The 12,720-nt window shown below is 43.1% G+C and overlaps 1 protein-coding gene across 7 annotated transcripts in view; it reads right to left on the bottom strand.

The window, feature by feature from the left end:
* Window positions 1-959: 959 nt before the first annotated feature.
* EVL (Enah/Vasp-like) overlaps window positions 960-12,720 on the bottom strand; it is a 147,373-nt gene continuing 135,612 nt past the window's right edge. For 4 of the 7 annotated variants that reach the window (XM_077180689.1, XM_054635429.2, XM_054635427.2 and 1 more), the window contains exons 6-14: window positions 12,488-12,717; window positions 11,731-11,852; window positions 8,721-8,781; window positions 6,666-6,732; window positions 5,306-5,372; window positions 5,153-5,215; window positions 3,055-3,121; window positions 2,621-2,678; window positions 960-1,564 (exon numbers count right to left, since the gene is read on the bottom strand). In XM_077180689.1, coding sequence (XP_077036804.1) covers window positions 1,527-1,564; window positions 2,621-2,678; window positions 3,055-3,121; window positions 5,153-5,215; window positions 5,306-5,372; window positions 6,666-6,732; window positions 8,721-8,781; window positions 11,731-11,852; window positions 12,488-12,717 — 773 coding nt within the window. In that variant the 3' untranslated portion in view covers window positions 960-1,526. The remainder of the gene's footprint in view (window positions 1,565-2,620; window positions 2,679-3,054; window positions 3,122-5,152; window positions 5,216-5,305; window positions 5,373-6,665; window positions 6,733-8,720; window positions 8,782-11,730; window positions 11,853-12,487; window positions 12,718-12,720) is intronic. The other 3 variants (XM_054635431.2, XM_054635430.2, XM_054635432.2) reach the window with 3 other exon arrangements.

Here is a 12,720-nt window from a genome sequence, read left to right as displayed (position 1 = left end):
ATCTCCAGCTGGGGACCAAGGACAACCAATCCAAATTTCAGGCCCAAGAGCATAAACAATGTGAACTGAAGAGAGAAAAACAAGAAGGATGGGACTTCATAACCTAAAGCTCTAATTGGACAATAACTCCACTATGCAAATGGACCAGAACTTATAAAAGTGAGAGACCTTGTGCCTGGTCATCCATTTTTGGGACCATTTTGGGTTCATCTTGGGTATAGCCCTAGCTGGGCTCTTGTACTACCCAAGGTGTATCCATTGAGGCCTTTTAATAAATACCTACTTTATTCTTTAACTCTGTTTAGCCTCTGTTCTAGGTCAGCCTTGACAAGGCATCACTCTGGTGGGAAGAATGGCTGCAAAGGAAACAATTTCATGGCCTGGATGATATGACTGGCTATGCACTGTTAAGTGTTCAGTGTCCTGTACCAGTAAAGCACAAATCCTGCACACCATTAACCAATGACTCCCCTTAAGTCCCTAGTAAGCAGTGCTGTGCCTGGGATTTCAGTTTGCATCCACCCAATACTTTGGTAGCCTCGTTCTTCATGAACAAACACTTCCCTTTTATTACTGCAAATCCGCAGGAGCACAGATGATGGGACCTGTGTATTTTTCAGTGACAGCAGGAGATGTGGTGGCCTGAGAAGAGCCTTAAGCCACTGTCCTTCACTTGCTCTGGCAAAACATTGCTGAGGTGGTGGCAGCCTGACTGCAGGACGTGGTGCTCAGCCAGCCATGTGAGAGGCTGGGCAGGTGAGGGCCACATCTGCCTGTGGGAGAAGGCAGGGCTGCTGCACTGCACCAGGCACAGGGCACTTGTAGGCTCCCTCCTCATGCTCTACAGTGCAGGAGGCAGAGCTGCAACCCCACAGTGAGTCCCAGTCACCTTCCTCTTACCAAGTGACACAGAAGCGCAGGAACTGAAGGGACAAATGAAACAAAGAAAGGCAGGGCCGTGTGGACAATAAACAGTTTATTACCAATATGAACACAGATACTGTGATGCACTGACGTACCATTTTTTAATATTGTGATAACTCTGAGACAAAGAACTTGTTGGCTGACAACTAAACATGTCTCTTTCTTCTGGTGATGCCTCAATACATTTCTGTTGGCAAAGGATCTTCATTTACATTGCAGACTACTAGTAAAATTACTTTGAAGTCATCTATCAAAAGCAAATGGTTCACGTGTGTTCTTATCTACTACTAAAAAGAAAGGTAATACATTTAAATAAGCAAATACAAAATACAAAAAAGGCTGACAAATCCAATGTGCAGTGTCAGATGAAATCTAAAAAATCCAGAAATTTAAAATTTAATAATCTTTAGATTAAGACTTGTAAAATGAAGCGAATCCAAGGCAGCAGCAAGCTTCAAAGTGTGCTGAGTCTGCTAATAAAAAGGGTGTAAGAACAAAGACAGTGCCGGTGTCCTCTCCCACCATCTTGCATGACCTTGGTACACTTAGAAATGATCCAATCTTCCTAGCATTCTTAGTACCGTCCAAATGCTTTGCAATCATTATGTTGTACTGATTCTACTCAACTCCTGCCGTATGGCTGGAAAACCAAAGCAGAGAGTTAGTGCACAGTGGTACAGCCAGCGCGATGGACATCGCTCAGTGCAGAGGCTGCAGAAAGTACACGCCGCTAAAAGGATGAGTGGAGGGCAAAAGGATGAGTAAGGGTAAGCAGTCAGCTGCTGGCTTGCAAACTGCAGTACTACTGTGAGAAGTTGCATCTGTGGTGTATGTGGATGCCTTGTTTTGCACTGGAATGAACTAGGGAGGCTCTGAGGGCCAAGCTGCTGGGACAGTAGCGTATGGACAAGGGGCTCTCCAACTGCAAACTGCCTCGGAGGTTTGTGAGCACACACATCTAGGGCAAGGGCACAGGGAATGGATTTTAGCTGTTTTACAGTCTCCTCTTTTTCCCCTTCCCTGTGAATCTAAGGTGGGGAGTGCAGGGTCTGGACATGCATCGTCCTGTGCCCTAATGTGGCCTTCAAATGAGAATTTTGCTGTGCGTTTTAATAATGGCCCTGAAAAATACCTTCAGTTGTAAACTGCAGAGTAATTTATAAAAACCTACTGATACATTTGGTACAGCTGCTGTACTTTCAATGTAATATAAGAACATGTGGCTATTTGGAAAGCTGTAATCAAGTGAAGGTTTGAAATAACTCTTCAAGCATAGGAAGCCTACAAAAGATTTTTGGGAAGGATTTTCAGTTAGCTTCCTTTGTCCCCTTCTCATCCCGGACCTGTGTGGCCGGCAAGTTACAAGTGAATTTCACGCTTGCTGATTGTGATAAATTGATGTTCCATGGGCTACAGGCAGGCCCTTTCTCACCCTCCCACCTGTGAGAAACACCAGCCAGCAAATTTCTCATAGGCTGGTGGTAAAAATGCTCATCAACAGCACAATAAAGGATGTAAGTGCAGTGTTATGGTCAGAGCTCAGATAAGGTAGATGCTTGTTCTGCAAATGTGTGTATAAATCAGAGCTGTTCAGAGAAGTCTGAATACACCAGGGAACTCTCTGCAGTTCCTATCATCTTATCTGTGGAAAATTAGTCATAAAGATGAGAAAAATAATAATTTTTCTCTTTCTTACCATCAATTATCTCCTCTTTCACTTTGTGTAACTCTCTTACAACTTCCTCCAATATTTCCTGATGAGACAAAACACAAGTCAGCTGCTCAGAATTTCCTTCTAACTGGTGGAAGAAAATGCAAGTTTAACATGGTTGTGCTTGTCCCCCACCTCCATTGCTGGTCAGAGCCTAGCACTGTTAACAGCTACCTCTGCACTCCAGGCACGGATGCAGAGGATGCTGGCATATTTACTTGCACATTTCTGTGCAGACACAAGGATGAAATAGCAGTGAGATTGTGCTCTCTTGCTGCTCACCAGCTAGCCCTTCCCTAGGCACCTAGTTGTAGAGGAAATCAGAAGACTGAACAGCCGTTTTGCTCGTACAGCGCATGCATGGGGGAAAATGGGTAGCTTGCCAAACCTCTAAAAGTGCCAATGACATCTTCACTCACCTGTTTCATTCGATCAAAATCTAAGGCATCCATAGCCACATCATTGCTGCTGCTCACTGGCTTCATCCTTGAGAAATGGAAGAAAAGCATAAAAAAACCAGTCAGTTTCCTGCAATGTGTGCTAAGCTGCACCCACCTGATGGTGTGGATGAAATCCACCCCAGAGCAGGAACACCTGTGTTCAAACACTGGACAGGAATATTTGGCAGCCAGAGAGCAGCACTGCTCCTGTATGCACAACCTGACCCTCAAAGATGCTGTGAATTCTTAATTTTTTTTTTGTATTGGGAATCTCAATGATTTCAGATTAGAAAATGCTGAGGGGATAAAGCCTGTTGAACACTGTGGTTTATTACAGCATTTGCAATTTGCAAGCTACATGTCTGGTTTTCTTTCACAGTCCCTTTTCTGTACAGCATCCCTGTCCTGGCAACCTAGGCTTTCACTGGGTGCTAAAGTAATAGTAGGTTACAGCTTAGAAAAATATTATTGGGAAAATAATAACCCACTAATCCTTTCCTTGGAAGACTTCAATGAGTCAAGTGTGGCTTGTTGATAGTGTCATGTATCACAGTCATTTTTTATTGACTCAGAAACAAAACCAGTCTGGCCTTAATGGCTAGTACACCTGAGTGTTATCAGTCTTTCTGGACAGTATTAGTCAGTGGGCTGAGCCATGATGACATCTGATAAAATAAATTAAGGAACTAGAAGCTGTTTGCCTTTCTCTTTTAATCAGTAACTCTAAAACATTTAAAAAACTAACCATGCTATACAAAGGCTTCAAATAACTTTGCCATCATCTTTAAGCCCAAAGATCCAAATGCCATCAAACTGATGAGGAATGGAAACAGGTCACCATAGACAGCTTTAGAAACCTGCCCTGCTTCCCCCACAGAAGTCTTTCAAGCAAGCCCTACTACTACTGAGCACTACTCCAGGTGCTAAATTAGGAAACCATTTTTCCCCACTGAACTCCTCCTCCTGGGATGCAATGCCATTATAAAAAATAGCTACTGAAATGTGATGGCTGCTTTAAATAGCCCATGTTTCATTCCCATTTCCAAAGAGGAAGAATGGTCTTTTTCTATCTATTTGAAGCTCATGTCTTTCCTAGAACCAACATGTTTCACTGGTTTTAGGAGAGCTGGCAAAACTATATTTTGCTGTAGTAACACTGATGCATGCCTCTGAATGTTTGGGCAGAACATGTTACAGCATTTTAAACAAAGCAGCAAGTACGAGCAGATAGTTGCCATTGGCAACTTACCTCTCTCTAGACTATCAGCACTGTCATATACCTAACAATGTAAAATAAGTGACATCTCTCTCTTTGCAGTAAATACTAAGCATTTGTAAGCCTCTGTCCTACCTCCTTACTCATCCATCCATCTCAGTGTTCAGTAACACTGGGTGCTCCTGGACCAGCATGAGAAGCAAGCCTCTCCAGCTGTCCAACATCAAACTTAATCTCTGTGATTAAAAACAGTGGTGCTGATCCTGAAGCTTGGCTACTCAAACTATTAGGTTTCTTGGCTTTTGACACCTGCTGGTTTCTGTACCCCATGTGTCTGAAAGATCTGTCTGTGGCGGGGCCTTTTTACAGCTTGATTTTATTACCAAGTTTCACTTATGCACCCACTGAGGTTGCATGGGTAGAAGAATAACTTCCCTTATCCCAGTTGCAAGCTCTTCAGATCATTTCTGCTTTTGCTTTTTAATTTCTGCAGAGGTTGAGCAATGAAAGCTTCACCTATTGGCAGGGTCACCATGAACCTGCTGTAGAGAGATCGTCCAAAATGTGATTTCCACACAGCACAGCACTGCCAGACCCATGTCTCCGACTCACACACACACATGGATGGTTTAATTGCTGGTTCCAGCATGATTAACATCTGTAATGCCCAAGTGAGCAGGGGGCTGCTTTCATGGAACAAAGCTCTGACATGACACCTTCACACTTGGTGCAGCAACAGACAAAGCAGATTGCAAGAGAATGAGCAAAAAGACGCGGCAGAAGACGAACACTAGTGCTGAATGATGGGATGAGCCAAAGGACAAGCCAAGACAGTTAAGAAGCCAGGCAGTTAGCCAGTACCTAGAAGACACGTGGGATTGTGTGGGGCTCTTAGCTTCACAGCTCTTCACCACTGATGGATTTCTACAGCAATGGAATGAAACGAGACATGAGTTGTGCGCGTGCCACGGGGACAGCGTGAGCATCCCACCTGGGACACCCCACGCAGCTCACCTAGAAAGTAATGAAGATACAGGCTTCTCAACAGAATTGCTCCTTTCCCATGGCTTCTTCCCAGAGTCTGAAAAGCAAGCATGAAAAGTTAGTTTATTGTTTTTGCTCTAAAAATAAAAATATCCTGAAGTGGATTGTCTTATACAGTTGCTTTCTTGCAGTGAGGATGAGGGACTTAGGAGAAGAACCAGGAAAATGAGATTGCTGAATGAGTGCATTTGCCTACATTATTGGGTAAGCATTAGCAAAAATCTGCTTAGTGATCCCTTTAATTAGGGAACACGTAGTTAAACAACACTAAAAAGAAATGGAACTGGAACTGCAGGAGGAAAAGAATAAATAATTTCTATTAGGAAATACAGGCTAATTGCTGCAAGGCTTACTTTATTCAGTACAATATTTATTTATATTTTATATTAAGAAGTCTTAGGTTTTCTGTCTGCATAGTTGGCAGAAAATGGGGGTGTATGTAAAAAAAGGGCAGCAAGAGCCCACTATGCAAATCTCCATTATTAGAATAATGGAGAATTTATTTAATGTTATGTGCACTTCTAACATAAAGAACATTCCCAAAAAGCTGTACTACATAACACTTGTTGCTGAAAGCCCTTCATATCATCCCAGTCTCCTAAAATGAACTGTTGCAGAGATTTGACAACTTTATACAAGGATTTGCTTCTCTGTGAGATCCTGAAAAGCCTTTTAAAAGAATTACAGGCACTCCCAGGAAATCTCTAGATCTCATTTACATACACCTTTCTCCTGGCTTCCTCCCCTTCCCTGCAAAGCACACAAGTCATGGCTCTGTTCCAAAAGGAAGCTGGAATGGCTAAATAGTCATTCCCTTGGGAGAGATTCTCTCAGTACATGTGAAAGCCAAGACTGATGAAGGGATGAATGTGCGTGTTTGCAGCTCATCTACTCAGATACAATTATTTCAACTAATTTTAGGAAAAACAATTTAATTTGGGAACTCTCAGGATCAGACTTATTGCAACAAACTAAATAGCAGTTTGACATCCAAACCCCAACTGTATAGATCAGGACATTTACACTACAAAAAGTAAAATAATACAGCTTTTTTCTCTTAAAAGATTTAGGTATGTAATGTTGAAGACACAGATCCTCAGCTACATGTCTAACTAAATTGTCTTGCAATTTTCTTGACTATGAAGCATATAGAAGTCATAATTTCTTGCTGAATATAGTTTTTAAAACCACAGGTGTTTGGTAATTTTTCTGTTAGTTACTGTTAGTTTCTGCACTCAGAAGTAGGACAATGAATCCAGAGTCGAGAGGTGGTGGAGAAGACCAGATTAAGAAGACAACTACAATGCCAGTAGTTCAACTTAATTAATACCTGATGAATTTTGCTGCTGCTGGGCAGAGCCTCGTGTACTGGTTGAAGGAGAGGTGCTAGCATCATCCTACAAAGAGAAAAACAGGGCATTACTGAGTTTTAGGGAAGAAGTGCAGAGTCCTCTTCTACTCTGGAGGCAGCTGCAGCACATGTGGTACAAAAGCAAGTTTCCTCCCTGTCCAACAGGCACTGGTGCCAAGGTATGGGCTCAAGGCCATTTAAACTTTAACTTTCTCACACTGGACGGAAAAATACATCCTTTTTTATTTTAGTTAATGTGGACACCTTTTCGTGATTACACTCAACCACTCTTATCTCTATATCCCAAATCAGGTGAAACCACTCTAAAGTGCTGTTCCCTAAATACAAATCATCCACTTCCCAAATTTAGAAACTCTCTGAGATGTGGAAACTGAGCCACCTAAAGGAACTGTTGCCACATCCCAGTCTTTCACCCCAAGACAGGCAGCAGTACCAGAGAGAGGAAATCAGGTACTAACAGAATGTAACTAAATCAATCAGTACTCCTTGGAAGTAGAAGACTAAACACTTCATCAGAGATATGGACTCTTTTATCTTGGATTTATGTGTGACAGATCATAAACCATTCATCCATATATTTGGCATGACAATATTATCTAGCAACCCTCAAAACATACTCAGGTAAAGCATGAGCTCTTCATTGTAAAATGGAATTGCACCTAGTCTGAAAGAACATGAAATGTACTCAAGACACAAATTAAACAGGTGCTTTCTAAATCACTTTTCTAAAGAGATTGGTGCTATTGGAAAGTTTGATTGGGGATATAAACTAATGTAGACTTTCAGCAAGAGAGAATAAGGGACAGAAAGCAGAGGCTGGCAAGTTAGAAGCTAAATGGTGCCTTTCATCTCCAAGTGCATGGTTCATAACCAGCTTTGGGGCAAGATTAAGGGCAATGGTTGCATAGGGGTTCACCAGGCAAATTCCACGCTTGAAGCGTGTCTTGGACAACATGCAGAAAACAGCTGCTTCTCTCCCTAAACAGTGAAAAGTGCTTATTCCTGCTCTTCCTACAAACCTTTTTGCTTGGGGCAAGACCTAGATTGTTTTAATAGACTTCCTACTGAACAGCTTTGTCTTTGGAGAGAACATCGCTACACAGGTGATATGAGGCACACTGAATGCTCTATGACCTTGCAGCTGTGGCAGAAAAGGCTTCACAAGGGTACTGGCTAGCAGCAGCAATGCTGAATGAGCAGCAGCCTGGAAAAGCACCACATTGGAAAGGACACAGTGCAAATCCTGCCCTCTCCTAAAACAGAGAAGATCTTCCACACTTTACCATTCAACAGGTAAAAAAGTGTTTTCATCTGCATGTTGGACTCAAAGTTGTTGCATCAAGTTCAGTCTACAGATTGAGTCAAATAAAACCACTTGTATAATTGCTTTTGTGGAAGAGAAATTAATCAAAGTTCCCCAAAGTTGTCCAAATTCTATGTCAGTTTAGTGCAGCCATCAGGGTCACATATTTTGGCCATGATCTAATGGTTAATACACCATTTCCCCTTCTTCCACCAGGCACGTTCTCTGTGCACTCTGAAGTCTGAAGTGAGCTGATTCTTGCTTTGCATGGAGGCTGGTAATCCAAATTTACATTGCAGGGCTGATGGTCTACTTCAGCTTAGCTCAAGCCTCAAATATCAAGTAAGCAACATGAACTTTATCTCAAGTTAACCTGCCCAAAGGTCCAATGCACCTTCTTACAGGGCAATAGCATCCTGCTCCCTACAACACTGGGATTAGACCATGAAATAGAGCTCATTAACCTGGTTTAGACAATGCCTCCCTATGAATAAAGCATATTCATATGCTTTCATGTTCATATGCTGTTCTTGTTTATAGGGTGCTGCTCCCAGGAAAGGTGGGAGCAGTTACATTTGGCTTTGGATTGAATGGGCACATCTATCCCTGGTTCAGCACTGCAGTTATTGCCTCCCAGACAGTGAATGAGCACAGGGCTTTGGCTTACAAGGAATCTGCAAGAGCACAGCAGGGAGGAGTGTTTCACTTACATTTTGGCTTTCCTCTTCCTTCTTGTCAGCTGGCTTGTCTGACTGTGACGCTGCTTTCCTCCTTTGCAAAGGAACAGGAGATAGGACACAGTCAACCCTCTAGAAACAACCCTCAGGGGAAGACAAGATTCAGGCTTTGGTGGGAGTTACCATTTCTTTAGCTCATCCCAGGGAACATAACAATGGCTGGAAGTGTTTGGTTGTGTAGGGCTGGAGTGGAGATGAAGAATTCAGATCCCAGTGATACAACTCAGGGAGAGGGGCAAAATTATGAGGTGGTGTTTAACAGAGGGTGTGGAGCATAAGGAAATGTGATGAAACAGAGGGAGGAAGCAAAGCTGGGTATGAAACTGGGTGAGAAAAGGATGGCTCCTCTCAAGGATTCAGGAAGTCCTGGGTCCTACAGAGGAGGAACACCTCACCCCTTTTCAGGGGCTTCTGAGGACCAACCCTGCCCACAGCAGGAGGCTCAGGTGGGTATGGCAGTGATGACACTGCTGGCAGCCAGCTCCAGTGTCACTTTGTCACCTGTCCTATATCCCACATCCCTGATCCTGCACAGAGAAAGGGCTCTAGCAGTGCTCCCACATGATGGGAAAACTGTCCAAAAAACCCTTCAAGCCAGGTTCACCCTCACTGGGAGAGACTGGGCACCATTTCTGCTCAGCCAAGAGACCCCTTCTTCCCTCCAGGGTGGGAAAGCTCTGGCTGGAGACCAGGAATCAGGAAACCAGCCCTGGTTTTCAAGGGCCTTTGGTTTGTCTCAAAAGCACTTCAAAGGCAGCAGAGCTCCTGAGCCCTGTAGTCCCAGGACCAGCAGTGTTGGTGCTGCCTGCAGAAGCTGAGTGAGGACCTGAGAACCACACTCATTTCTGCTTCCCAAGGAGGGCCAAAACTCTCTGAGGAGTAAGTGGCAAAGAGCTGCAATTCATCCACTGGGAAACTGGACATGACAGTAAACAAAGATGTTGGTTGTTTATTTTTGAAAAATACATGATAAAACTTCTTAGGCATTAGCCAAACTGGATGATGAAAAGAAGACCAAATTCTTGATTTTTAAGCCCTATTTAGGTTCTAAACATTACTCCAGTGGGCCAGGTGCTGAGGCTCTAGAAATCCAATTTCCCATTTTAGACCATTAGGGGAACTGCAGCTCAAGTCTCCACATGGACTTTGGTTGTGCTGAACTTTACCCTTATCCACCTGTGAACACTTCCCTTAGCAGATGATTTTAAACACCAATCTGACAGGTTTTTCATTTAGTCTTGGTTTTGAAGTGAGCAAAATTCAACTCAGGAAAAAAAATCTCAGGAAGCACTAAGAAAGGCTTCTGAGAAAAGCCTCACTGGATACACAACTTGGAGGATTTGATGAAAATGTGACAAAAAACTGAAAAAACTGAGCAGTATGTGTCTGTAGGACACAGTGCTTTGTGGGAATTATTTCCAGATATTTCACTGCATTAATAATTTTACTAAACCAGTAATATTTTTTTGGTCTTTCTCTAATATTTACTTGATTTTTCTAACAAAAAGAAATTGTAATTATTATAAATCTAAGTGAGGGAAATATTTTCCAGGGTGAGAGACCAGTGTTAGATTTATGTCCTGCAACAAACTTAACTGGGCTGGGAGTGACAGTGGTCTGTGGGTTCATTATTCTGTTTGCACTTTAGTCCTGAAGCAAAGGGCTGCTCTCATAGGGTCCACTGAATCTAAAGAGTGGTATTTTATGGCATCTGAGCTCTCAGAAATGTTTTCCTCCATTACTTACCAAGCATTAGACATATTCCCTGTTTCTGAGCATGGGGTTTACTGCTCAGAAAAGGGCCCCTGAGATCCCATGCTCATAACTCTGGTTTCTGTACTGAACATGCTCAATTTAAAACCAAACTAGTATTTTTTTTTTTACCTTCTGGTAATAGTAGGCAATCTGAAACACAGTGCCAGGTTCTTCCTTTCCCTATGTCATCACACATAAAAAGGAATTTGCAGCTAAAAGAAATCCTCTCAGTATCAGCTTAACAGCGTGTGCCCAGACAGCACCTTTGAATGGCACTTGTGTATTTCCAGGTACCTCCATGGCTTTGTGAAGCAAAATTTAGGGGATAACTCTGTTGCTATCAGCTCCCTGGGAAAGGATTTGGGGTTCAGTTATTTTCAGAGCAAAATGCTTTATGGCAGTGCAAGTGCTTTTGTCAAGATACCAGGGGGATTCCACTCTAAATACCTGAAGACACAAGATCCCACTGCCAAAAGCTTTACTGGAGTATACTTTAGACCAGAACCACACAAGTCTGCTGAATTTCTATATTCAAACACATAAGATGCCCATTCAGCTTGCTTGCTTGAACAGAGCTAGTTACCCCAGCATCACCAAACCTTACTTTGCCTGTAGACAACTTCCAGTTAGGGAAGGTCATTCTTGATATAGAGCAGGCCAAGAATCCCTAAAATCTATTAAGAGCTGTCAAGCTATTTTAATTCTGAAAAGAAAGAAAATTATCTGTTTGCTATTTTATACTGCTGGGAACTTCTTAGAGTGTTGTGTATTTATTTACTACTTTTCAAAGGGTTTCACAAGGATTTTCAAAGAATCCACAGCCCATGTTCAGAATTTCTTCTGAAATGAACAGGACATGGAGGAAAGTTGAAATCATATCTTTTGAGCAGAGAACTGTCTTTATACTAAGACAACATTATTTAAAAACTCCATCTCTGTGCACCCTACAACTGCACCTACCCTTCATTATTTTATTAATCCTTTTCTTTCACTATTTGCAAGTTTAAAAACTTAGATCTAAAAATATAGCATCTTACACTAGGAAAAGGCAGCCTATTTTTCCAATGCAACACCTTTCGCATTAGAAGTTGGGCAACACTGGTGACCAACATCTGCAGGACCTGTCAAATTGCAAGGAAACACCCACTGCTAACCACAAAAATGACAGTGCCTTGTTCCACAATTTGCTTCAGATCTCATGGGGCTTACTAGAGGTGGAAGTACAAACCTTTTTGCCAGTAATTTATTCATTTCTTCCATTAGTCCTCCTCCACCTCCTCCGCTACTTGTTCGATTGGCATCGCTCTTAGAGACCCCACTGGGGCTGGACCCTCCTGAACCATCTTCTGGCTTAAGAGAGAAATCAAGACTGGAATTAATGAAAGGTTTGCTTTACAACCACGCCCTTAATGATTAGTTTTCCCAAGTGTTAGAAACAGCAATCACAATCACAGCCCAAAACCAGAGATAGGATGTGTTCTGCCTTGGGAAGAAGACCCACAGGAATATTACTGAAACCAAGGCAGATCTGGGTGATGCAAATTATTAAAAAACCCACAGTGCTGCTTGTTCATAATTTTTTTTATGCATGGTTAAGCAACCCTTACCTAAGTGGACAGCTACTGACCAGACCTCAAGAGCCTACACTGTTTTTTTCTGTAAGTATAGTGTAGTTTTAACCACTTAAGTGAAAACACTAATGCATATTACAATGGTGGATTATGTGGAAGTAGTGAAACCCTGGCAATGTGAGCAGTCACAGCCATTAGCTAACTCATATGTTCTGAAGAGACTAAACTCTACCCAACATTTCCTGCTCAGCTTCATTTGCACTGCAAAATCCCATTTAAAGGTTCACCCAACGGGCGGCTGAAGCATGGTTCACCATGTTTCACTCAGGGTTTGCAGACCATTGCACCAAGCTGTGCCAGGCTGTCCTGCAGCAGAGAAGAGCCCGTTGGGGAGTCCCAGTGGCACCTCCTTACCCGCTGAACTCTCCTTAGTTTGGCACCAGCCAGAGCTGCTGCGAGCCCTGACACTGACCCATCTTCAGCGCCAGCCCCCTGGCCCGCGCCTGCCGGCAGTGGGGGCGGAGGGGGGGGTGCAGCTCCCATGGGTGGTGGAGGGACTGGGGGGGGTGGCGGAGGTGGGGGCCCCCCAGATGAAGCAGGGATCACAGCAGCACCACTGGGGTGGCCAGGAGGAAGTGCTGGGCCTG

The sequence above is a fragment of the Agelaius phoeniceus genome, chromosome 6 (assembly GCF_051311805.1).
Source record: "Agelaius phoeniceus isolate bAgePho1 chromosome 6, bAgePho1.hap1, whole genome shotgun sequence".
In the NCBI taxonomy this organism is placed as follows: Eukaryota; Metazoa; Chordata; class Aves; order Passeriformes; family Icteridae; genus Agelaius; species Agelaius phoeniceus.
The sequence above is the reverse complement of the archived record's forward strand: the minus strand, read 5'-3'. Positions and strand labels throughout refer to the sequence as shown.